The sequence below is a fragment of the Mus musculus genome, chromosome 1 (genome assembly GCF_000001635.26).
Source record: "Mus musculus strain C57BL/6J chromosome 1, GRCm38.p6 C57BL/6J".
Taxonomy (NCBI): domain Eukaryota; kingdom Metazoa; phylum Chordata; class Mammalia; order Rodentia; family Muridae; genus Mus; species Mus musculus.
In genome coordinates this window covers 10460485-10484658 of record NC_000067.6, presented here as the reverse complement: position 1 = coordinate 10484658, position 24174 = coordinate 10460485, and the positions used below count along the sequence as shown (strand labels likewise).

At 40.9% G+C, this 24174-nt stretch overlaps 1 protein-coding gene across 4 annotated transcripts in view; it reads left to right on the top strand.

Moving 5' to 3' along the window:
- The window catches only part of Cpa6 (carboxypeptidase A6), a 424263-nt gene that overhangs the window by 235395 nt on the left and 164694 nt on the right, over positions 1 to 24174 (top strand). For all 4 annotated transcript variants that reach the window (XM_011238392.3, NM_001289497.1, NM_177834.4 and 1 more), the window contains 3 exons: positions 596 to 710; positions 3544 to 3645; positions 7530 to 7634. In XM_011238392.3, coding sequence (XP_011236694.1) covers positions 596 to 710; positions 3544 to 3645; positions 7530 to 7634 — 322 coding nt within the window. The remainder of the gene's footprint in view (positions 1 to 595; positions 711 to 3543; positions 3646 to 7529; positions 7635 to 24174) is intronic.

Sequence of the window (24174 nt, the reverse complement as noted above, 5' to 3'; positions counted from 1 at the left end):
GAGAGTTCAGAGCAGCCAGGGCTTCCATTTTCATTATGCCACACTGGACTTGGAGTTACAAGATTAGAATTTGGGTTCACACCCCAAGCTCAGATTCTGTCTTTGCATTCTCAATGGAATGACACTTGCAGATTCCTAACCCCATTGAGTCTCAGGGTCCTCATTTAAGAGACGGAAATACTAGACTCTAACACAATGATTGTTACTGAAGGTCAAACACATAGCACAGTGGCTGGCTTCTGGTAAGCACCCCGCCAGCGTACATATGCAGCATCATGGTGTGGTTAGAGATGCCTACTCCATAGTAGTGATTGCTACAGCACTGCTATTATTTGGAGACATCTGAGTATAATTTACACTTTAAATTCATTACACCATTTATTTAGCAGTTTTCATTTCCTGAAAAAGAATATTTTCTCAGCATTTGGTATTTTTATAAATGTCACGGTTGGCAGTGTTTTTTTCCCCCTCTCACACCATGGAACACTGGGACACGGCTACACTGCTTCATTCTGTATGCAATTATTTTTTGGGATTGTCTGATTTTTGCATGTTCTTGGCTTTCTTTTTGTCACATCTACTAATTCAAATTCAGGGTCCTCATAGAAGATCTTCAGAAAGCTGTGGAAAATGAAAACAGCTTGCAAACCCAGAGAAACAGAAGATCCCTGTCTGAATACAACTACGAGGTGTATCACTCCTTAGAAGATGTATGTAATTAAAAGTCCTTTTAATAGTTTGTGGGGGGGTTGTTTTTTTTCTTTTGTTTCTGTTATTGTTGCTGTTCTGTTTGTTTGTTTTTTTCAACTTCATCTTTGTCATTTTGGTATAAGAAGTAGAAAGAATTGTGAAAACAGAGACTTGGGCTCTGGGAAGAACATACAGAATACCTGATCATACATCTCTTCATTGATCCTTTTAATGCTAGAAAACGAATTATCAAAATAGTGGGCCAGAGAGAGGGCTCAGCTGAAAAGAGCACTTGCTGCTCTTGCAGAAAGCCAGGACTTTTTGGGTTCCAGCACCTACATGGTGGCTCACAAATGTCTGTAATTCCAGTATCAAGGAATCTAATGCCTTCTTCTGGCCTCTCCAAAAGAATAAGGAGTGATAACAGTTTATAACATGGAATGCACATACACACATGCAGGAAAAGCACACATACACATAAAATATAATTTTATAAAAAGAAGTAGCAAAATTATTCATATCTTACTTTACCCAAGTAAACCCCACAAGGACATAAGAGATCCATGAAGTGATATAACCGATGTTAAAATCAGGGCTATAAAGACTTTGACCAAACAGCCATGGAAAGAACAGAACAGAATGAGCTGGAGTTGGAGGGCAGTGTTTTGGCTGAGGGGCCCAGGAGACTTCCACACTCTTCTCCCACTCTTGCCAAGTTCAGGCCTCCCAACAGCCAGCTCACATCAGTGGCACACACTGCCATGTAATCCACAAGGAAGCTCACTGCAGTCTTGTCCTGTCACATCACTCCAGCTTTACCTGACAGCTTACTACTTTTCTTTCCCTCTATACCTGCAAGCCTCTAGGAAGCCTCCTATCTCAGATTCCCATCTTTTTTTTTAATTAGGTATTTTCTTCATTTACATTTCCAATGCTATCCCAAAAGTCCCCCATGCCCTCCCCCAACCCACTCCCCTACCCACCCACTCCCAATTCTTGGCCCTGGCATTTCCCTGTACTGAGGAATATAAAGTTTGCAAGACCAATGGGCCTCTCTTTCCACTGATGGCCAACTAGGCCATCTTCTGATACATATGCAGCTAGAGACACGAGCTCCGGGGGTAGGTAAGACAAGCAAGACATTGTTCTGTAGGGCTTCATAGAAGCCTCTCCTTACCAAACCCCAATGTGTCCCAGTGCACCCTAGCACACAGATGTGACACTGTTCACAGGTCTCACACCTGTAACTGTAACTGTGGTTGGCTGACACTCTCTGTGCTAACAAACTGCACATTTCACGAGGGCTGAGTGTTTACTGTGTTTATTACTCTATCCCCAAGGCAGGCAAGTAGAGTCCTCCATTTGGAAAGTTGTTGGCACAATGTATGAATACATATATTTCTCCATGTTTCCTCTGTATTGAAACAAAGAAATTCCAGGCACAGACTAAATAAGAATATATATATATACATATATACATATATATATATATGTATATATATATACACATATATACATATAACAGATGAGATTTTTTTATTAGAATACCTTATATCATAATGCTAATCATGGCCTCTTAAATTGAATATAGGAAAAATAGTTTACATTCCTAGGACAAGTCTCACTGACATAGGTGCATTATGCTCTGGTTTAGATGTTATTGTATTTATGTGTTAACATGAAGATAATAACAATATCATGATATAACTCTGACAATGAATACAAAAAGCAGACATTTGCGGGAAAGATGATTCACTGAGAATTTCAGAGTCATATATTATTAAGAGTATTTTGTTCTGTTGAGGATCAATCTCGTTTTAAAATTCATTTTGCATATTTTCATGTCTTAACATACTTTTTAAGAAGGTTGGAATTAAATGCAATAAGAGGTTTCAGATAATTTGACACATTAAAGCGTAATTGAGCCCTAGAAAAAAAGTCCAATTCCAAAAATAGATGTAGCTAGATATGCACATACATGCACACATACCTACATACATATCTCCTGCTTGCTAGATTATATAAGAATAAAAGAAAATATGAGCACCCCCTAAGACACATTTATACTTTCTTTCAGCACATACTCTCACATCATGGGACAGTGGAACATTTCCATGTGATTTCTTGGTTGCTTGCAGGGCTTTTAGGTCAGAAATGTCACCTATATTTCTTAGCATCTTATTTATCCATCTCAAATACATCATCTTCTGAAGGCAGGTAAGTGTGCGAATGGACTGATACAAGTGTGCACTCTTCTAGGGGAATTATCCAGAACAGGCCTTCCAGTGGCTCAGCAGAAGAAACTCAAACGCAGATGAACCTGCCTTCCTCTGCACCCTGATAGCTTCTGCTCAGTTCCAAACTACAATATCTGAGCCTTCAGTGGCTCTCAAGGCACTTGAACCATGGTTGTATGTTTGGTTGTAGTTGTTGTAGTTATTATTGTTGGGGTGTTTTGTTTTGTTTTGTTTTGTTTTGTTTTGTTTTGTTTTCCTCTTTTATACCTGTGAGGAAATGAAAATGAATTGGGATTTTTCAAAAAGAAGCCAGAGCACATCAGTCAATTTTCCGCAAACACCCTCACAATGATCTTAGTGACATGATAGTAAAAGGTATCTTTTTAAAGAGGTAATGACCAAAAGACCTAGAGTACTGGCTGTCTGTAGAGAAAATAAAATGCCATTTTAAGTATCCTAAAGAAAAGTAAAAGCAGACAGCTGTGGAGTTTGCCTTTCTGTTAATACTCCCTGTGTGTTCTTAGAATTGTGGGAGCCAATGTTGTCTTTTGTCGACGTATGCACTCGGAGTTCTTGTATCATGGAGGACTGACATGTCTTACTTATCTTCCTTCAGATTCAGAGTTGGTTGCACCATCTGAACCAAACTCAGCCAGGCCTCGTTCGAGTGTTCTCTATTGGAAGATCATACGAAGGAAGACCTCTCTTTATTATGCAGGTGAAAAGAATAAAATGTTACCACAAAAAAAAATGTATACCCTTCCCGTTGACTTGTGGGAGGAAATGAAATTATCTTTCACAGATTCACATATCATCTTACTAACTTAAGGGGAAATTACCTTGGATTATTGAACCATGTTTAATTGTGGCTTTTGAATATTCCAGAAGATACTGGTCCTGAGCTGCTGAATTGGGGCTACTTAAGAAGAACCAATCAAAACTTGATAAATGTGAAGACGGTAGTCTTTGTTTCTCTCCATGAATCACACATTCTGGCCCTCCAGTTCTCTTCCTCCTAGCTAAGCTTCTAGTAGCATTTCCCTGCTTTGATGCCTCTTTCCTTGCCTCCCCTTCAGACTTTGCTTGCCTGGCTTTTTCTCCAGAGCTCCTGTAAAACTCCTCTTGGGGCTTATTGCTGACCCCTAGGTCTGTGCTTCCCACTGTGGCACTTCCTTCAGGCTCATTCACCGGCTTCTCCTCCCCTGTCCCCCACAAAGGTTCTGGCCATTCTCATTCTACTCTCAAGTCTGCTTTCACTCTACAAACTCCATCCAAATGGTCTCATCTGCCCCATAAAGATCATTCCAGGTCTTTCTATCTAACTTGTAGAGATTTAAATTCATGCAGGACTAGGCAGTTACAAGAGGTCCTGAGACCTGTCATGGCACAACTATCCTTCCAGTTTAGAAACATGTCTCCCTACATTTCTCTTCTGTGTTGTAATCCCTCATTTTCAATTCACCAAAACTTGACAGTTCATTGAGAGCTCTCTCACCCTCTTCTCTGTCTTCAGTGATATTTCCTGAATTTGCCTCTGAATCTGTTCTCCCTAGATTATTTCGGCATTGACCTCAATGCTGAACTTCTGCTTCACTATCAATCCTTGACCCACTCATCCTATAGCCCATCCTCCACACTGCTGCCAGTGTGAACTCATCCTCAACTGTGCTGTCAGTGTGAACCCATCCTCCACACTGCTGTCAGTGTGAACTCATCCTCCACTGTGCTGTCAGTGTGAACTCATCCTCCACTGTGCTGTCAGTGTGAACTCATCCTCCACACTGCTGCCAGTGTGAACTCATCCTCCACTGTGCTGTCAGTGTGAACTCATCCTCCACACTGCTGTCAGTGTGAACTCATCCTCCACTGTGCTGTCAGTGTGAACTCATCCTCCACTCTGCTGTCAGTGTGAACTCATCCTCCACTGTGCTATCAGTGTGAACTCATCCTCCACACTGCTGCCAGTGTGAACTCATCCTCCACTGTGCTGTCAGTGTGAACTCATCCTCCACACTGCTGCCAGTGTGAACTCATCCTCCACTGTGCTGTCAGTGTGAACTCATCCTCCACTGTGCTGTCAGTGTGAACTCATCCTCCACACTGCTGTCAGTGTGAACTCATCCTCCACTGTGCTGTCAGTGTGAACTCATCCTCCACTCTGCTGTCAGTGTGAACTCATCCTCCACACTGCTGTCAGTGTGAACTCATCCTCCACACTGCTGTCAGTGTGAACTCATCCTCCACTGTGCTGTCAGTGTGAACTCATCCTCCACTGTGCTATCAGTGTGAACTCATCCTCCACACTGCTGCCAGTGTGAACTCATCCTCCACTGTGCTGTCAGTGTGAACTCATCCTCCACTGTGCTGTCAGTGTGAACTCATCCTCCACTGTGCTGTCAGTGTGAACTCATCCTCCACTGTGCTGTCAGTGTGAACTCATCCTCCACACTGCTGTCAGTGTGAACTCATCCTCCACTGTGCTGTCAGTGTGAACTCATCCTCCACTCTGCTGTCAGTGTGAACTCATCCTCCACACTGCTGTCAGTGTGAACTCATCCTCCACACTGCTGTCAGTGTGAACTCATCCTCCACTGTGCTGTCAGTGTGAACTCATCCTCCACTGTGCTATCAGTGTGAACTCATCCTCCACACTGCTGCCAGTGTGAACTCATCCTCCACTGTGCTGTCAGTGTGAACTCATCCTCCACTGTGCTGTCAGTGTGAACTCATCCTCCACTGTGCTGTCAGTGTGAACTCATCCTCCACTGTGCTGTCAGTGTGAACTCATCCTCCACACTGCTGTCAGTGTGAACTCATCCTCCACTGTGCTGTCAGTGTGAACTCATCCTCCACTCTGCTGTCAGTGTGAACTCATCCTCCACTGTGCTGTCAGTGTGAGCTCATCCTCCACTGTGCTGTCAGTGTGAACTCATCCTCCACTGTGCTGTCAGTGTGAACTCATCCTCCACACTGCTGTCAGTGTGAACTCATCCTCCACTGTGCTGTCAGTGTGAACTCATCCTCCACTGTGCTGTCAGTGTGAACTCATCCTCCACTGTGCTGTCAGTGTGAGCTCATCCTCCACTGTGCTGTCAGTGTGAACTCATCCTCCACTGTGCTGTCAGTGTGAACTCATCCTCCACTGTGCTGTCAGTGTGAACTCATCCTCCACTGTGCTGTCAGTGTGAACTCATCCTCCACTGTGCTGTCAGTGTGAACTCATCCTCCACTCTGCTGTCAGTGTGAACTCATCCTCCACACTGCTGCCAGTGTGAACTCATCCTCCACTGTGCTGTCAGTGTGAACTCATCCTCCACACTGCTGTCAGTGTGAGCTCATCCTCCACTGTGCTGTCAGTGTGAACTCATCCTCCACTGTGCTGTCAGTGTGAACCCATCCTCCACACTGCTGTCAGTGTAAAATCGTCCTCTATCATTCTGTCAGCGTGAACTCATCCTCCACTGTGCTGTCAGTGTGAGCTCATCCTCTACTGTGCTGTCAATGTGAACTCATTCCCTGCAGTGTTGTCAGTGTGAACTCATCCTCCACTGTGCTATCAGTGTGAGTTCATCCTCTAGCCCATCCTGTGCACTGCTGTCAGTGTGAACTTATAAAGCAAGTGCATAAATATGGGGCAAAGAGGGAGGGATGGAGAAAAAGAAAAGAAGTAGGAGAGGGAACGGATAACATAGAGTATGAGGTGTAGCTTTACCCCTTGTATACAGGAATGTCCTCAGATTCTTTACAGCTTACTTGCTTTTCTTTGCTTTTCTTTTAACTTGCTTTCCAAGCAAACTTCCAGTCTTGCTTAAATATCCAAGCATCCACTTGCTCCCCAAGAGAATTTGAGAACACATGCTATGTCCCCATTGTGACATCACTTCATGATTCAGGTCATGAAGCTGGTTGGATTGTTCTCACATCTGCCCTTCTCACTATCATGGACATTTTGTGTCTGTTCATCTCTAAATCTCCAGAGCTGAGCTCAATGTCTGACACTGAGAGGTACTTCCTGACACTTCAGTCAAGTGAATTAATGAGGGAATGAAAGCAAGAGCCCTTACAAATATACTGCCAAGTGCTGCCTACTAATGCCTGGAATGGAAATTAGGTTTAAAGCGATATTGACATAGTCAGGGGTATTAGTAATTCGCTCCTTGATTCCACAGATAAAGTTTTGTTTCTATGTTGTGATTTTTTTTTACTGTAATTTACCTAGAAAGTATATGCCTCAAGAAATAGCCCCTAAAACATTCACGTTCCATGGGGTGGATTCAGTAAAGAGGGAAGGAAAAAAAGGGGGGGAACTTGGTTTTTACTTAATAGTAATTATAATACTAAAGCTGAGTCACTATAATATGTTAGGGATTGCTCTCTTCCTTCTGTACTTTTAGTTCTTTGTATTTAAGCAATAAATTTATTGTTTCTTAATAAGCAAGTCTGGACTTCCAAAGAAGATAGGAAATCTCTTTATCTTTTTAATGATTTACCTTCTAAACAAAACCATAGTGAAGAATTATGCCAAACCTTTATTAAATTATGCTGTCAATAGAGCCAAACATAAAAGCCTGGGTTGGTGACTATGAATCCTCCTGTTTTCAGCTGGGCAGAAAATCACGAGCCTACAAAAGAGCTGTCTGGATAGACTGCGGCATTCACGCAAGAGAATGGATCGGTCCTGCCTTTTGTCAGTGGTTTGTAAGAGAAGTAAGTTAAACCCTTTTCAGAGTGTCTGCTCCAGCCAGTCTGGAGATCCCTGTGTTTTAATTCTTTTCAAGGAATAAAGTGGTGATTCTAACACAGTGATACCTGATTGAATGACAATAATACCTTGATTCTGTGGGCCACTGTCATGCTTATGAAGCCCTTCAAGGCCTTGGATGAACTTATATTCTCCTCTATCAATTTTCAAATTTAGGGACAGAAAGGAAAAAGAAGAGATGGTTAAGTATAGGACATCTTTTGTTCACAGAATATGGTCCTGGTCCTGTATACTATAGAAGGAAATATATGTACACATTATATATGTGTGTGTGTGTGTGTGTGTGTGTGTGTGTGTGTACATATATACATTTCAACTATAATTATATCTTAATCCTAAATACTGCCACCCTTGCTCAGCAACATCTGCTCCCTTCCCTCCCTCTGTGGCTATTACCATCAGTAGTATTTCTGCCCCAGCCCCTAAGTCAGAGACTCTTACCTATCTCCTGCCACATGTTCAGCATGCCAGATAGCACATGGCACTTAAGAGGTAAAGTGGAATCACCATGCCTGACCTCAAGCTGTACTACAGAGCAATTGTGATAAAAAAAAAAAACTGCATTGTACTGATACAGTGACATACAGGTAGATCAATGGAATAGAATTGAAGACCCAGAAATGAACCCACACACCAATGGTCACTTGATCTTTGACAAAGGAACTAAAACGATCCAGGGGAAAGAAGACCGCATCTTCAACAAATGGTGCTGGGTCAATTGACTGTTAGCATGTAGAAGAAAGCAAATTGATCCATTCTTATCTCCTTGTACAAAGATCCAGTCTAAGTGGATCAAGGAACTCCACATAAAACCAGAGACTCTGAAACTTACAGAATAGAAAGAGGGGAGCCTCGAAGATATGGACACAGGGGCAAAATTTCTGAACAGAACAGCACTGGCTTGTACTGTAAAATCAATAATCGACAAATGGGATCTCATGAAATTGCAAAGTTTCTGTAAGGCAAAAGACACTGTCAATAAGACAAAAAGGCCACCAACAGATTGGAAAAGTATCTTTACCAATCCTAAATCTGATAGGGGATTAATATTCAATATATATAAATAACTGAAGGAATGGACTCCAGAAAAATCAAATAACCCTATTAAAAATGGGGTACAGAGTTAAACAAAGAAATATCAACTGACGAATACTGAATCACTGAAAAGCACCTGAAAAAATGTTCAACATCCTTAATCATCAAGGAAATGCAAATCAAAACAACCCTGAGATTCCACCTCACACCAGTCAGAATGGCTAAGATCAAAAATTCAGGTGACAGCAGATGCTAGAGGCGATATGGAGAAAGAGGAACACTCCTCCATTGCTGGTGGGATTGCAAGCTGGTACAACCACTCTGGAAATCAGTCTGGTGATTCCTCAAAAATTGGAGATAGTACTACCGGAAGATCCAGCAATACCTCTCCTGGGCATATATTCCAAAGATGTTCCAACTGATAATAAGGACACATGCTCCACTATGTTCATAGCAGCCTTATCTATAATAGCCAGAAGCTGGAAAGAGCCCAGATGTCCCTCAACAGAGGAATGGATACAGAAAATGTGGTACATTTACACAATGGAGTACTACTCAGCAATTAAAAACAGTGAATTTATGAAATTCTTAGGCAAATGGATGGATCTGGAGGATATCATCCTGAGTGAGGTAACCCAATCACAAAAGAACTCACTTGATATGCACTCACTGATAAGTGAATATTAACCCAGAAATTTAGAATACCCAAGATACAATTTGCAAAACACAAGAAAATCAAGAAGAAGGAAGGCCAAGGTGTGGATACTTCATTCCTCCTTAGAATAGCGAACAAAATAATCATGGAAGGAGTTACAGAGACAAAATTTGGAGCTGAGCAAAAAGGATTGACCATCCAGAGACTGCCCCACCCGGGGATCCATCCCATATACAACCACCAAACACAGACACTATTGCATATGTCAGCAAGATTTTGCTGACAGGACCCTGATATAGCTCTCTCTTGTGAGACTATGCCAGTGCCTGGCAAATACAGAAGTGGATGCTCACAGTCATCAATTGGATGGAACACAGGGCCCCTAAAGAAGGAACTAGAGAAAGTAACCAAGGAGCTAAAGGGTTCGGCAACCCTATAGAAGGATCAATAATATGAACTAACCAGTACCCCACAGAACTTGTGTCTCTAGTTGCAAATGTAGCAGAGGATGGCCTAGTTGGCCATCAATGGGAGGAGAGGCCCTTGGTCTTGCGAAGATCATATGCCCCAGTACAGAGGAATGCCAGGGCTAGGAAGTGGGAGTGGGTAGGTTGGGGAGCAGGGCAGGAGGGAGAGTACAGGGGACTTTGGAGATAACACTTGAAATGTAAATGAAGAAAATATCTAATAAAATGTATTAAAAATGTACAGGTGAAAATGGAAAAAAAAGAATAAATGGTGAACATGAAAAAAAGAGTTGTTAATGAATGCAAACATCAAGAATCCAGTGTTAATGATGTTCAAAAGTTCAGGCAATGATTCATCCAGTTACCTCAAAAATATGAAGATATCACTTAGATTTTATGCAGAACAAACATGTGTAAACCTATATGTCCTGGAACCTGGGTTCAATCTCCACAGAAAAAGACACAGTGTGGCCACTGTTGCCTGAAGACAGTTCATTTTGGAGCAAAACTAAAAAGTATCAGTCAGGCTGGTATAGCTCAGGATAAGCACTTGCCTAGGTTGTGTATGGCCCTGGGTTCAGTCCATAGCACCAGTAAGGCAAACAAGAAAAGAAAAGAAAAAAAGGAGCAATAAACATCAATTAAGGTGAGGCTCCAGCTCCTCAAAGATGATTAGGAAAACGCTTCTCCCTCCTTCCTCCTGCACAAGGCTAGCTTCATATAGATCACCTCCGTGTCTCTGCAGCCTGCCCCTCCTTCACTCTCTTTCATTACTGCTGCCACCTGCTCCTCCACCCAACACTTAACCTTTCTCCATTTGAAATAGAAGCAGACAAAAGGAGCTCGAGAAATCACCCACCTTTGCAGGAAAAATGAGGCACAAAAGCACAACAGTCATAGGGTAGCAGTGACTAAAACAGGTCAATATTTACATGACATGCTCATCAAAAGCAAAATTTTGCCATCTGCCTTTTTCCCATTCTCAATGATACTGGTTTGGGGGCAGGAGACATGGGGCTGTCAAAGGTTTAAATAGCATTACTACATCATCTCTTTTGCACTAATTCTGTCCTTCTGTTAAATCCATAGTGACAGGCATGGTGGTGCATGCCTATAATCCCAGCACTCAGAAGGCAGAGATAGGTGATCTGGGAGTTCAAGGCTAGCCTGGGCTATAGGAAACCCTGTCCAAAAAACAAACAAACAAAAGAAAACCCAATAAACAATAAAACCTCAGTGTTTGAAGAGTAAGGCACATAACGAGGATCCAGACATTGGCCTCCACAGATCCACTTTTGCCCAATATCAGGACTGGATCTCAAGCTCTCAATTTATCTAATTTCCATGTCCCCTAGAGAAACATCTGTAAACCTCTGTCCACCAGTAGACTCCAGGATACTATATCTAGTCCTCTCTTTGCTTATACAAGCATAGTCCCTGCTGCACTGACTTGTAAATTATTTCTTCCCAGGAAGACATTCAGGATGCTGAATAAGTTTCCTTTTCTCATATTTTACCAAAATCTGTCAGTGGTTCCAAATGTTGGGCCTCATGCTATTGCTCTTTCCCTTTCTTGGATACATTTTCCTAAAACTCAATAACATAAAACAGCAGTCATTGATTTCTCCATTTCTGTGGTTCAGTAGTTCAAGTCCATTTCTGAGCTCAGCTGGATGCCTCTGGCTTAGGACCCTCACAGAGCTGCACTTGGAGATGCAGCCATGAAGATGTTTGCATTGAGAGAGGACTGTGCTTTTAAGTTCATTCATAGCTATTGAGGATTACATTCCTCATTGGTTGTCAACTCTAAGTATCATTTCCTAGACACATGGGTATCTTTCCCTAAGGTAGCTGGGAAAATAGACCTGGCTTTTCTCAGAGAAAGTGTAAGAGAGGAGAAGAAAAAGGAGGTCCAAAATAGAAATGAGTCACTTTGAAGTTAAATCTCAAAAGAGACATGTTGCCAAATTCTGTCCACTAGAAGAGGAAGAACCAAGGTCAAAATCATACCAAGAGAAAGAGACTATATACAAGGTCTGAATCCCAAGAGAAAGGCATCAATGAGGCTCAGGTTTGAGACTATCTCTCATGCCTTACTGAGAGCTACCTGATAGCCACCAATGTGACCTTTGAATCTTTACTCAAATGTGGACTACAAGAAAAGTTAAGTCAACCCTCTGCTCTGATAAAGCAGATTACAAGGAATGTTAGGTACAATGTAACCTGAGTTATGTAACCCTAGCATAAGTCATTTAGTGTCTCTGAACACTACCAGCATGTAAATAAAAGGATTGTCTAACATACAGAGCTGCTAGAAGAGTTTAGTAATGCAATACATACAAAAAAACAAAAAAAACAAAAACAAAAACAAAAAAAACCTGGAATGCTGACAACTGAAAAACATTTTGTGAAGTCAGCTCATTATTACTATTAATATCATCAATTTAGTATTTTTTAAAACCCACATAAAAGAGAACAATTAAAAAGAAAATCAGCAAGAATATACAAGAGCTCAACATTACAAAATCACCCAACAACAGCAGAATTCACATTCTTTCAAGTGCCTCAGTATGTACTAAAAATGCCTAGGTCAAAAAAAAAATCACAATTGACAACAAATGTAAAGTGGTTGATATTGTCAGACTGTGTCATTTAACCATAATGAAACACATCTAGAAACTGATGAGAGACAATAGGAAGATTTCTAAAAGTCAGAAAATTAAGTGCAATTCTAAATAATCCATAGATTAAAGAAAGAATTTCAAGAGAAAATTTTTAAAATTACACTGAGCTTTGCTCAAATAAAAGTAGAACATCTCAAAAGCTGTGGGCATGGCTAAGTCAGTAATAAAGGAAGATTTCAAAGTGCTAAAGTCATGAGTGTTAAAGAAGAAAAGTCTCTAAACAACAGGCAAGTACCTCAAGAACCTACATACAGTGAACAATATGGGGATAACCAATAAACATCAAGGCAAGCAGTAGAAATTGGACAAAAATCATGGTGTAATTGAATATAGAAAATTACTAGAGAAAATCAATGAAACAAGGAAAATGACAAAATCCTAGTGTAGTGCTTAGTTTCAGTTGTCAGCCTGACAAAATCTATAATCACCTGGAGGTGGGCATCTGGGCGTACCTGTGGAGGAGCAGAGTATGGCATCCTTTCTGAGGCTAGAATCACAGACTTAGATAATGAGAAAGTGACCTGAGGACTAGCATTCGCCATCCTCTGCTTCCTGACTGAGGATGCTCTGTGACCAGCTGCCTCCAGCTCCTGATGCCAGGCCCTCCTCCACCATTATTCTCTGGAACTGTGACCCCCAAATAAATTCTTTATTCTTTAAGTTGCTTTTGTCAGAGTATTTTATTACAGCAACAAAGACATAACTAAGACATCTAGCAAGACAGAAAGAAATCAAGAAAAATTATCAAGATTAGGAATGAAACAGGCGATTCTGTAGACACAACAGCTATCTAAAGGAGAATGAAAATCTGTAAATAATGCCATACACATAAACTTGACAGTACAGAAAAATGGACAATTTAATTGCAAAATACAAACTGCGGCAGCACACCTGCTATAAAATAGATCATTTTTACTCTAGTAGTCTCTTAGTTTACCTCAGGATTTCAGTGGCCCAAGGAGTTAGTGTAGGGCCAGGGTTCTGACTCCAGTTCAGCTCTGGATCAGGGTTTGTGTTCCAGTGGTCCCAGGGTCCACTATGGGCTATGGTTCTAACTCTAGAGGCCCAAGAGTCCACAGCAGACATGTGGTTTTTACTCCATCTGCTTGCGTTGGTGATCACTGTGTGACCTGACCATGATTCTAAAGACCAGAACATCTTAACAAACTCAGACAGAAGTCAAGACCAGCTTCTTTCATCTCTATGGCTGAGTTTCATGCAGATAGCCCTCTAATCAGACAAAGAAAAATGACACAACCAAGTAGAGTTGGAAGAAGGGGACACTCAAGCTGGATAAGTGTGTGAAGCATGAAAACACACACACACACACAATAACACGTGGCCCAGTCCCAACATCTCTAGAGTAGAATCCAAAACCACAGAGACTGCTGAAATGTCTAATAACTCAGAATCTTCATCTTTAAAAGATTTAATAACCATATAAATGATTCAAACAGATATAAGAACTAGAGAACGCTGACACCATTGCATACACTAGCAAGATTTTATCGAAAGGACCCAGATGTAGCTGTCTCTTGTGAGACTATGCCGGGACCTAGCAAACACAGAAGTGGATGCCAACAGTCAGCTAATGGATGGATCACAGGGCTCCCAATGGAGGAGCTAGAGAAAGTACCCAAGGAGCTAAAGGGATCTGCAACCCTATAGGTGGATCAACATTATGAACTAACCAGTACCCCGGAGCTCTTGACTCTAGCTGCATATGTATCAAAAGATGGCCTAGTCGGCCATCACTGGAAAGAGAGGCCCATTGGACACACAAACTTTATATGCCCCAGAACAGGGGAATGCCAGGGCCAAAAAGGGGGAGTGGGCGGGTAGGGGAGTGGGGGTGGGTGGGTATGGGGGACTTTTGGTATAGCATTGGAAATGTAAATGAGCTAAATACCTAATAAAAAATGGAAAGGAAAAAAAAAAAAAGAACTAGAGAAATCTGTCCAAGTCTCAAAAAGACAGTCACTATGTAAATAAAACCGTAACTTTGAAGAGAAAAGTTCAAAATTGAAGGAAAATGAAATTGTAACTAGAAAAAGAGAATCAGATGGAAATAATGAAAGTGGGAAAAAATGGTCCACCAAATAAAAAGTCACATCAGAAAACATTATCAATGGGCAAGATCATGCAAAAGTATAAATGTTTTAGATAAAGAACAAATTAGAAACAATAATATATACAGACATATAAAGGTGGGAAATAAATAAACATGACCAATATTTCCAAAAAGAGTAGGATATGTTAAAGATGCCAGACCTGATCAATGGTATAGAGAGAAGGAGCTAAGATAAAATAAAAAGAAATACACAGGCTATTCAGTGAAATTATAACAGACAAATTCCCAAACCCAGGGACAGAACTAAGCAAGCAGACATAAGAAGCATTTAAACTTCAAGGAGACTTTATCAGGAAACTTTTCTATGACATATAATAGTCATAGAAAAGATGTCAAAGATACAATACTAAAAGTAGTAAAGAAAAAACACCAACTCATACAAAGGCATAAGTATCAGAATTACCACAAGCCTTTCCTAGGAATTCTAAGAGACAGAACACCATGGAACAATATATCTCAGGCTCTGAAATGAAACTGCAAGCCAAGAATGAGGTACCCAGCAAAGTTGCCTTTCCAATTGACTAAATGATAAGGATATTTCAAAACAAACACAAATTTCTTGACAACCAAGCAAGCCCTACAGAAAAATCATTTAGACATAGTGTACAAGGAAGAAGAAAGTTTCTCTACAAAAATACATGACAGCATATGTGAGCGCCCGACTCACCAGCAAGAATGATGCCACAATAGGATCCTTCTGCACACGTTTATTGGGAGAGCATTGACTGCGTAGGCGAAAGACCCTGAGCCCAGAAATGGTGCTGCTTATATAGGCCTAGGAGTGACGTGTTCATACCTGATAGGTTATGCTACCAGTACCTCATTAATATGCGTCGGGCCAGGCAGTGACTCAGCAAAAAAACTCTTATGCACATGCGCACATTGGTTGTTTACCCATAATCATGGGCGGTGGCCAGTGGTAGCCAGCGCCATCTTGTAATGGTGTTTGCGGCTTCCCACATCTCCCCCTTTTTATTTTAATAAAATGATGCTGGACTAGGCCTGTGCAATTATGTCCATCCGCCGTGGCTCCTGTTTTAGGTCGTTCCTCTAATGTCATAGCCTTACCTGTCATAGGGTAACCCTATCGCCACCGGGCCCCATGTCTTAGGTTGGTCTGTGCATGAGGAAAGTTGCCCGTCTCTGGATACCTCAGTGCTGTGTGACAGTAACTGCTAAATGACCTAGGGCGAACTCTATAAAAGAGGTCAGCCAAAAAATAAGTAGTGGGGAAATCATGATCACCCTATCGCGTGCAATGAGGAAACCTCAGCGATATGCAAGGGCTGATCAATGATCGTTGAGTCTCTCTCATCCCAGTGCAATGGATCCATAAATCCGTGGGGTGCAAGAGCAGAGAACTCAGATGCCGACTAATTCTTGAGCATAGATAACCAAATTTCAGGGGAGGCGCCATTTTCAATAGCTAAAAGTGCCTGAGTTATAATCACCTTGTCACGTTTTTGTTGGGTTCTGAATTTGCATACCAGCCAGAGCATGAACACCAGTCCACAGCATATGGCAGCACCAAACAAAATCATTCCCAACCATTCCTTAAAGTAAGAAAAAGCAGAGGTAAGCCAAGAGGTAAAGTTGCCAACAATGATGGGTTCTATTCGAGTTCCATTACGGCTTAAAATCTGGCATTAGATGTAAAGAATTGAGGAAAGACCGGAATTCGTCAACAGCATGGTTTCAGGAACACAGAGCTCTTCAGTTCTCACTAGAGGGAGCACCCCCAGCCACAGGAACATCCAGGTCCTCATAGCTCTGCTTGTTTTGAATTGCCCTGGTCAACCGCTCTGGGACCCACAGCTGTTGTCGGTGATCCTGGGGAAACACAAACAGACCCTCTCTCCTAAACCAATTGAGAGGGCTCCTCTCTTACTTGATTCAGTGCCTCATTGCCTCTCTAGAGTTCTGCAACACCATCAACACCATCAACACCGGTGGGCAATGATTTCCACACCCTTATGGCAATCTGATTCACCTGCTCAAACACCTGCACTGGATATCCTGTCTGTTGTTGTGCAAAGCAACCTTGACCAAGCAGCATATCCCTATCCCATGCTGGATTTCCTACAGCAGCTTTAGCCACTGCCTGTTCATTTGTAAATTCAATAAGGAAGGCTTTCCAATCTAAATACTGCCCAGGTGAAAGGCCTGCCTTTACCAAGCCTGCCAAATCGGACAGCATCATGCAGTGTCTATTCAAGGCCTCTACTTGAGCCACAGTATAGGTGGCAGTTAGGCCGTACGTCCACACGGACTCAGCCAAATTCCTGATTACTTTGAAATCTGGAGGCTCATGATATCTCTGCCCTGCTTGGTCGGTGAAAATAGGACATCCCAGCAAGAAGAATCTAATCTCTCTCCAAATCTCTGGACAGAAGGTCCGTCTATATGCAGCTGCCTGCCCCTTTAAAAGCTCCATTTGCAATCGGCCCTCAGCAGGGCTTTTTAAGCTGTACCTGACTCCCAGCCACAGTGCTTAAATCACTTTCTGCTGTGCAAATTGAGGCTGCTTTTTAAACAAGTTAAAGGATGGACAGCCAGCAGATAAAGTTTTAACCAATTATATTTTTCAACATGAAACACAGAACAACCATTCAAACAACAAAACAAAAACAAACATGAATTGACAGACATATGGACAATTTGGTACACCAAAAACAGATAATAGAAGAACCTGGTGTCTCAAAGGGACCCAGATATCCTAACCATAGCTAAGAATTTCTCCATAGGAGCCAGAGAGGAAGCAGGATGTCTCCCATTTTCCTTCTGTCCCTAGGAGAGCTCTGAAATAGCTTCTTTTCTTTTCTTTTTTTTTATATTTCTTATTTTACTTATATTTCTGCGTGTGCCTTCTTTTTCATTTCTGTTTCTGATATGCTTCCCTGGTGCTCCTGCAAAAGTCATTGCCCTTAACAGCTAGCTCACATTTCTTGTCCTGGATACAAGCCTTAATCAGCTTCCATAACGGCCTTGTTCCTGCTCTCACTTTTCCTTCTGCTTCCTCTCTTGCTATATCTTTTCCCAACTTTTCCCAACTAGGTAGCGTCAGTGACTCAGTGGGGGCAAACCAAGGAGCGAGTCTGTCTATCTCTTTTAAAAACCTGCTCACTGTACTTTCAGAAAATTTTAAACCCCGTTCTTTGAGCAAGGCTTGCACCGGCCCTACTAATGACATAGACTGGCCAGTACCCATCCTCGTCCTGGACTAAAGTGTCCTTGAGGTACTCACTTGTCTACGTGAGGTTCTTAGCCCCAAGGTTGATCCACAAGTTTATCTACACTTGCTTTATGATCTTATGTGTCTGCCGAGCTACCCCCAGCAGATACACTCGTGACCAGGGCGATGAAAAATTAAGGCCATAGCATAATATCAAGGCTAAGAAAGAAAGCAAGCAACACAACCCCAGCAACAATTACTGGACCTACTGTGTAGGAAAGCATACCTCTCAGAGACTTACATTAATTTCTTCTTACTTACCGGTACCCCTGTTCCCCAGCTGAAGAGTTCTGAATCCACGCAGTTGAATCCTTCTCAACAGACTGCTTTATGGGAACACTTCATTAACCGCTCCTTCCCCGTGATGCAGTTCTGAATCCTCCCTGTAACAGGGGTCTTCGCTCGTGCCTGAAGATGTTACTTTTTCCCGGGTTTCGGCACCATTTGTGAGCGCCCAACTCGCCAGCAAGAACGATGCCACAATAGGATCCTTCTGCACACGTTTATTGGGAGAGCATTGACTGCGTAGGCGAAAGACCCTGAGCCCAGAAATGGTGCTGTTTATATAGGCCTAGGAGTGACGTGTCCATACCTGATTGGTTATGCTACCAGTACCTCATTAATATGCGTCGGGCCAGGCAGTGACTCAGCAAAAAAACTCTTATGCACATGCGCACATTGGTTGTTTACCCATAATCATGGGCGGTGGCCAGTGGTAGCCAGCGCCATCTTGTAATGTAGTTTGCGGCTTCCCACAAGCGTATATTCCAAGAAAAGAACAAAGGAAAGAAATACCAATAATTAACAAATCAGAACAGCACCCAACAAATTCCTAGGAAATAAAAAATTCCCTTTCAATAATGTTAAATATAAAAGGACTCAACTTACTGCTTTAAAAAAAAACAACAAACTAACCAATTGTATTTAAAAAATAAAAACCAACTATCTGCTGTTTACAAGAAGTATATTTAGCTAACAAAGACATCCAAAGCCTAACCATAAAAAGGTAGAGATCAAACTACCAACCAAACAGAAGTCATACACAAACAGGCATAGTTATTCATATACCCGATAAAGTAAAATATAAACCTAAGCATATGTGGCAGAGGATGGCCTTGTTGGACATCAGGCCCTTGGTCCTGAGGATATTTGATGCCCCAGTATAGAGGAATGCCAGGGCGGGAAGATGGGAATGGCTGGGTGGGGGAGCACCCTCATAGAGGCAGGAGGAGAGGAGATGGGATAGGGGGTTTCCAGAGGGGAGACCTGGAAAGAGGAAAATATTTGAAACGTAAATAAAGAAAATATTCAATAAAAATGAACATAAAAAGAAGGCTACTATATATTAATAAAAGGAATAATCCATCAAAAGGATATAACAATTGTAAACCAAATTTTGGTGCCCCATTTTCATGAAATAAATATCACAAGGCATAAAAACCACATAAGTGCTGGCACAACAAAAGAAAGAGTTCACTACTTCACTCTCATATTTAGGCAGTTCTTCCAAACTAAAGCCATATGTGTGTGTGTGATATGCTGGGTGGCAGCAGAAAGAGTGTATATCCTTCACAGAAGCTCATGAAACCTCTAAAATTGATGGCATCATAGTTTAGAAACCAATCTTTAATGAATACAAGATGAATTATTGAATCCCTTGCATCGTATCAGATCCTGACAGAACAATAGGAGAAGGAAAGTCAACAGCAGAGAAATCACAGAAACTACTTGGAAATGGAACAATACAATTTTAAATGAGTGATGTGTCATTGAAGAAATCAGGGAAGAAATTTAAATTTTCTAGAATTGGACTAGAGAAATAGCTTAATAGCTAAGAGCATCTGTTGTGCTAGCAGGGGACCTGACTCAGTTTCCAGCACCCACATGATGGCCACAGCTGCTCATAACTTCATGTCCAAGAAATCCAATACCCTTTTCTGATTTCTGTGGACACCAGGCATGTATGTGGTCCACAGATATGCATGCAGGTAAAACACTCAGTCAAATGAAAATAAGAATGTACCCTATCAAAACCTCTAGAACATAGCCAAGACAGGACCAAGAAGATGGAAAATAGCTATGAGCTCTCATATTAATTAAAAACACCCATAGACATAAAACAAAAATAAACAAATCTTTTAAAAATAATACTATGAAGAGCAATTGAGGAAAACTTTGTCAACCTTTGGCCTGTACACCTATGCACACACATGTACATGTAGCCATATACATATGTGTAAACACAAAAAAAAAATAGATAGTTTGAAGAACCCTGTCACTATTAAGAATATCTATTCCTGATTTTTCAATTCAGTATAACAGGCAATGTTTGGAGAATCTACCAAATGCTTAAAGAAAGATTAACTGCAGTTCAATACTGCACCCTTCATAAAATGGAAAAAAATACTTCCAATTCAGTTTATGAAGTCTGACAGGGAAACCAGATAGAAATAACACAATTAAAAAAAAAAAGCCACAGCCTCTTTCATCTGGAGCAACCATCTTCCAGGAATTTGAGGAAGAACAAATGCAATAGGAGAGAGGAGAGGCACACACCCTATGTTCTTAGGAATCTTGGAGATATCTGGTCACATGCATGCAAATCTACGAGAAGGGTAATGTGGCTGATAGCAAAGGAATGGGTACTGTTTCAAAAGGAATATCCTTAAAAGATTACCATAGTAAAACTCTAAAGTGCCACTCAGCATTCTGTTGGCATTGTTGTAAACAAAGTAAGTTAAGGGCAAGACTCTCACAAATAGAATTAATGTGGATATCCAGCAGAGTATGCTTTGTAAGAGCCAAGATGGCTTCCTGAAATGGGTGAAAGAAAACTAGCACAAAAAACAGATAGACAGACAGGCAGGCAGACAGACAGGCAGACAGACAGACAGACAGACAGACAGATAGATAGATAGATAGATAGATAGATAGATAGATAGAGGCAGATAAACAGACAGATAATAAAATAAGCCAAAGAGGAAGTCACCTGAATTCAACTGACAGGCCAGCCTGTCTGTCCACAAAGCTCTCAGGCTTTGTGAGAATAGAAAAGACGGTAAGCCGCATCATGAGCCTCCTTCCTAGGAATTTATGAGAAATAAAAGACCTAAATTACTGCCTGATAACACTCATAAATACAGACAAAAATCTTTAAAATATTATCAAGCAGAACTTAACAACCTATAAAAGGAATTACACACCATGCCAAGCAAAATTAATTTCAGGTATGCAAACATGGTTCCATATCAAATGTTAATCAATACATTGTAACAGCTAAGGAAGAAAAAAAAAACACATGATTTTATCAATTGGTAAGGTAAAAGCGATTGACAAAATTCAACATATTTTCATGATTAAAAACTCTCAGAGAAAGAGAGAGGAACTTTCACAACTTTATAGAGAATGTTTACTAAACATTCTACTCAACAGTACACAGCCAAATGCCTTCTTCCTAAAACCAGGAACAAGCCAAGAATGTTAACTTTCATCTCTTCATTAACGTAGTGTTGGAAGTTCTAGCAGGAGCAGTCAGACAAGAAAGATAAAAGACATGAAATTAGAAAAAAAAATTATCTCTATAAGTGTTGTGAATTTCTACATAGAAGATGTCAAGGAATCTACAGAAATATTTTATAGGACAAACAAGTGTATAAGTTTGTACAAGATAAAAGCCAAAGTTGATTATATTACCATATGGTAGCAAATGATCCATCAACAATGAGGACTTTGCATATAATATGAACAACAGTTATTGAAAAGAGAGAAGTTAGGTATTATCTAACATGGCTTCAGCTATACACTGAAGTCAACAGAGTGCTAATCACATACGTGAAAAGATACCTAAGTAAGTAAATCGTTTGTCCCTCTCATTGACTGGAAACTCAACACAATCAGTTCTTCCCAAGTTGATAGCAAATTTAACACAAGTCATATAAAATCATAGCAAGATCTTTTATATGTAAAATTATTCTAAAATCTCTAAGCAATAATGTTCTAGAAAAAGAAGTGAAGATGGAAAAATCATTCTACCAATTTCAAGTCACATCATATACCTACAGTCAAGAATATATAGTGTGGATAAATCAGATGGAATAAAGAATATAGAAATCTACCCAACCGTATTTATTATTCAGCCATAAAGGAAAATGAAAATATATCCCTTGTAGGCAAAATGTACATCATTACTAAATTTGTTACATTCCTTGTTGCTGTAACAACAATGAAAACAAAATCTGAACAAAACCACAAAAAAAGCAATTTAAGGGAATGGGGATGTTTTATGGCTCTAGGTTTAAATGGTACAGTCAATAACAGCAGCAAAAGGCAGCTGGAATCCTCACATTTAAAAACACTTGGAAGCAGAGAGAAGAGTAGGTTGCCATTTTCCCCTCTTTGTATTCAGTCCAGGATCCTAGCTCATGGAACAGTGCCACCTATATTCAGGCTAGCTCTTTCCTATTTTTGTAAACCTCTTTGGATTCACCCTCACAGACACACCCAGAGATGTACCTTGTAGATGATTGCAAACCCAGCCAAGTTAACAATGAAGATTAGTCATCACAAACTGTCGTATAACAAAACCTTTCTTATGGACACACACACACACACACACACACACACACACACACACACATCTATTAACTCCACATAGGAAACAAGAGATCAAAGTTTGATACCACCAAAATCTAACTTCGTGAGTTCTATTGGGGTAACTTACAGAAGACATATTTGCATCCCACTGACTTACATGGTTTTCTTTGCAACTTGGCTTCTCTGAGAATGACTTTCATCAGTCTTTATTGTGTACTCTTGGGAGGGAGGCCAAGTAAATCTGGTGAGTTTTAGGGACTTCCTAAATCTATTTTGAGTTATTTACCTTCTGTCTTAAGAAACTTCCTTACAGGATGGAATGTTTCTATTTTGGAGGAAACTGCTATACAATAATACTCCACCTTTTCCTCTGCTCTTACATTCTATAGTTCCTCTCTTCCACAGTGATCCCTGAGCCTTGGAAGGAACTGGCTACAGATGTCCACATATGGCTAAGAATCAGGCCACAAGTGCAGTCACTTGTTCTCAGGAGCTTCACCAGTGATTATGAGTTGAGGCTGACAGCAGTGGAGATCTACGTGCATAAACACATATGTTTAGAAGGCAGTTTGACTGGTGTATCAATTCATCCAGGAAAGACATTGCTCCCTGAATAGGACCTTTGTCCTGGCTTATACCTGGTGTTAATTCCCTCTTGTGGAGTGGACGTTAAATTCCATCAGGAAGCTGTTGGTCTGACCCATGATAGCTGAGCCACTATTTCACAAACAGGCTCATCCAGCCTGGTATGTTGGTATTTCTGCACACAGAGTCCATAGTCAAGCAGTAATATGGGAAACAATTCTCCACCAGGAACCCACAATGGCTCCTTCTGGAACTATGAAAGCTAGCCAGCAGGATATGAGTTTCTAGTTCATTCTCAGCTTAATTTTTCATGTTCTGCAGTCAAAGTGTGTGGTGTCTTCAGCAATAGGGTCTTACTATCATGTTCTAGCATATAACCTACAGCAGTAGCAGTAGACTTTATGGTTTGTCAAGCCTCAGGGGCTTCCCTGACCAACAATCCCTAAGGAAGTAACCCACCCTGGCCCTGTATTTTTATTCAATAACCTCATTACCTCAGAGCATATCCTTTTCCAACTACGTAGGGAACCTTTTGGATTTAAACTCTTTAGATATTGTTTTATCAATCTATTTTTCCTTTTGATTAACCCAGCCCCAGTGGGGTTTTATGGTAGTTGGAAGTACCATTATACCTGTTTGTCTTCATCCCAGCTCTGTGCATTTGTGTTACTCCTATCACTACTGATTTTCCATGGACACCTATATATAGCACTTAATTGGATGAGATTCCTAATGGTAACTTTACCTACTGCTCTCTGGCCTAGAAATGCTTGTAAGAGGCTTGTAGCAGTATAATTGCATCCGTCACTGACAGGCATGGACCCTGTGAAGTCTATCTGCCAATTGCTCATGAAACAGGTTGATTTACATACATATCCTGTCAGGGCATCCATATTTCAAGGTCTGTAAATGGTGCTTTTATTTCCTCAAATGATGGAATGATATGAGAGCCATTCACAAGCTGTGTGAAATATATGGCTTGGGCTGAGGCCAGATCATTTCTTTCTTTGTACTAACTATCCCTAGGCCTAGACCTAGAAGCTTCTAGCATCCATATAATCTAATTGCACCACTTGTAAAGGTATCTTTTATTCACCTGATGT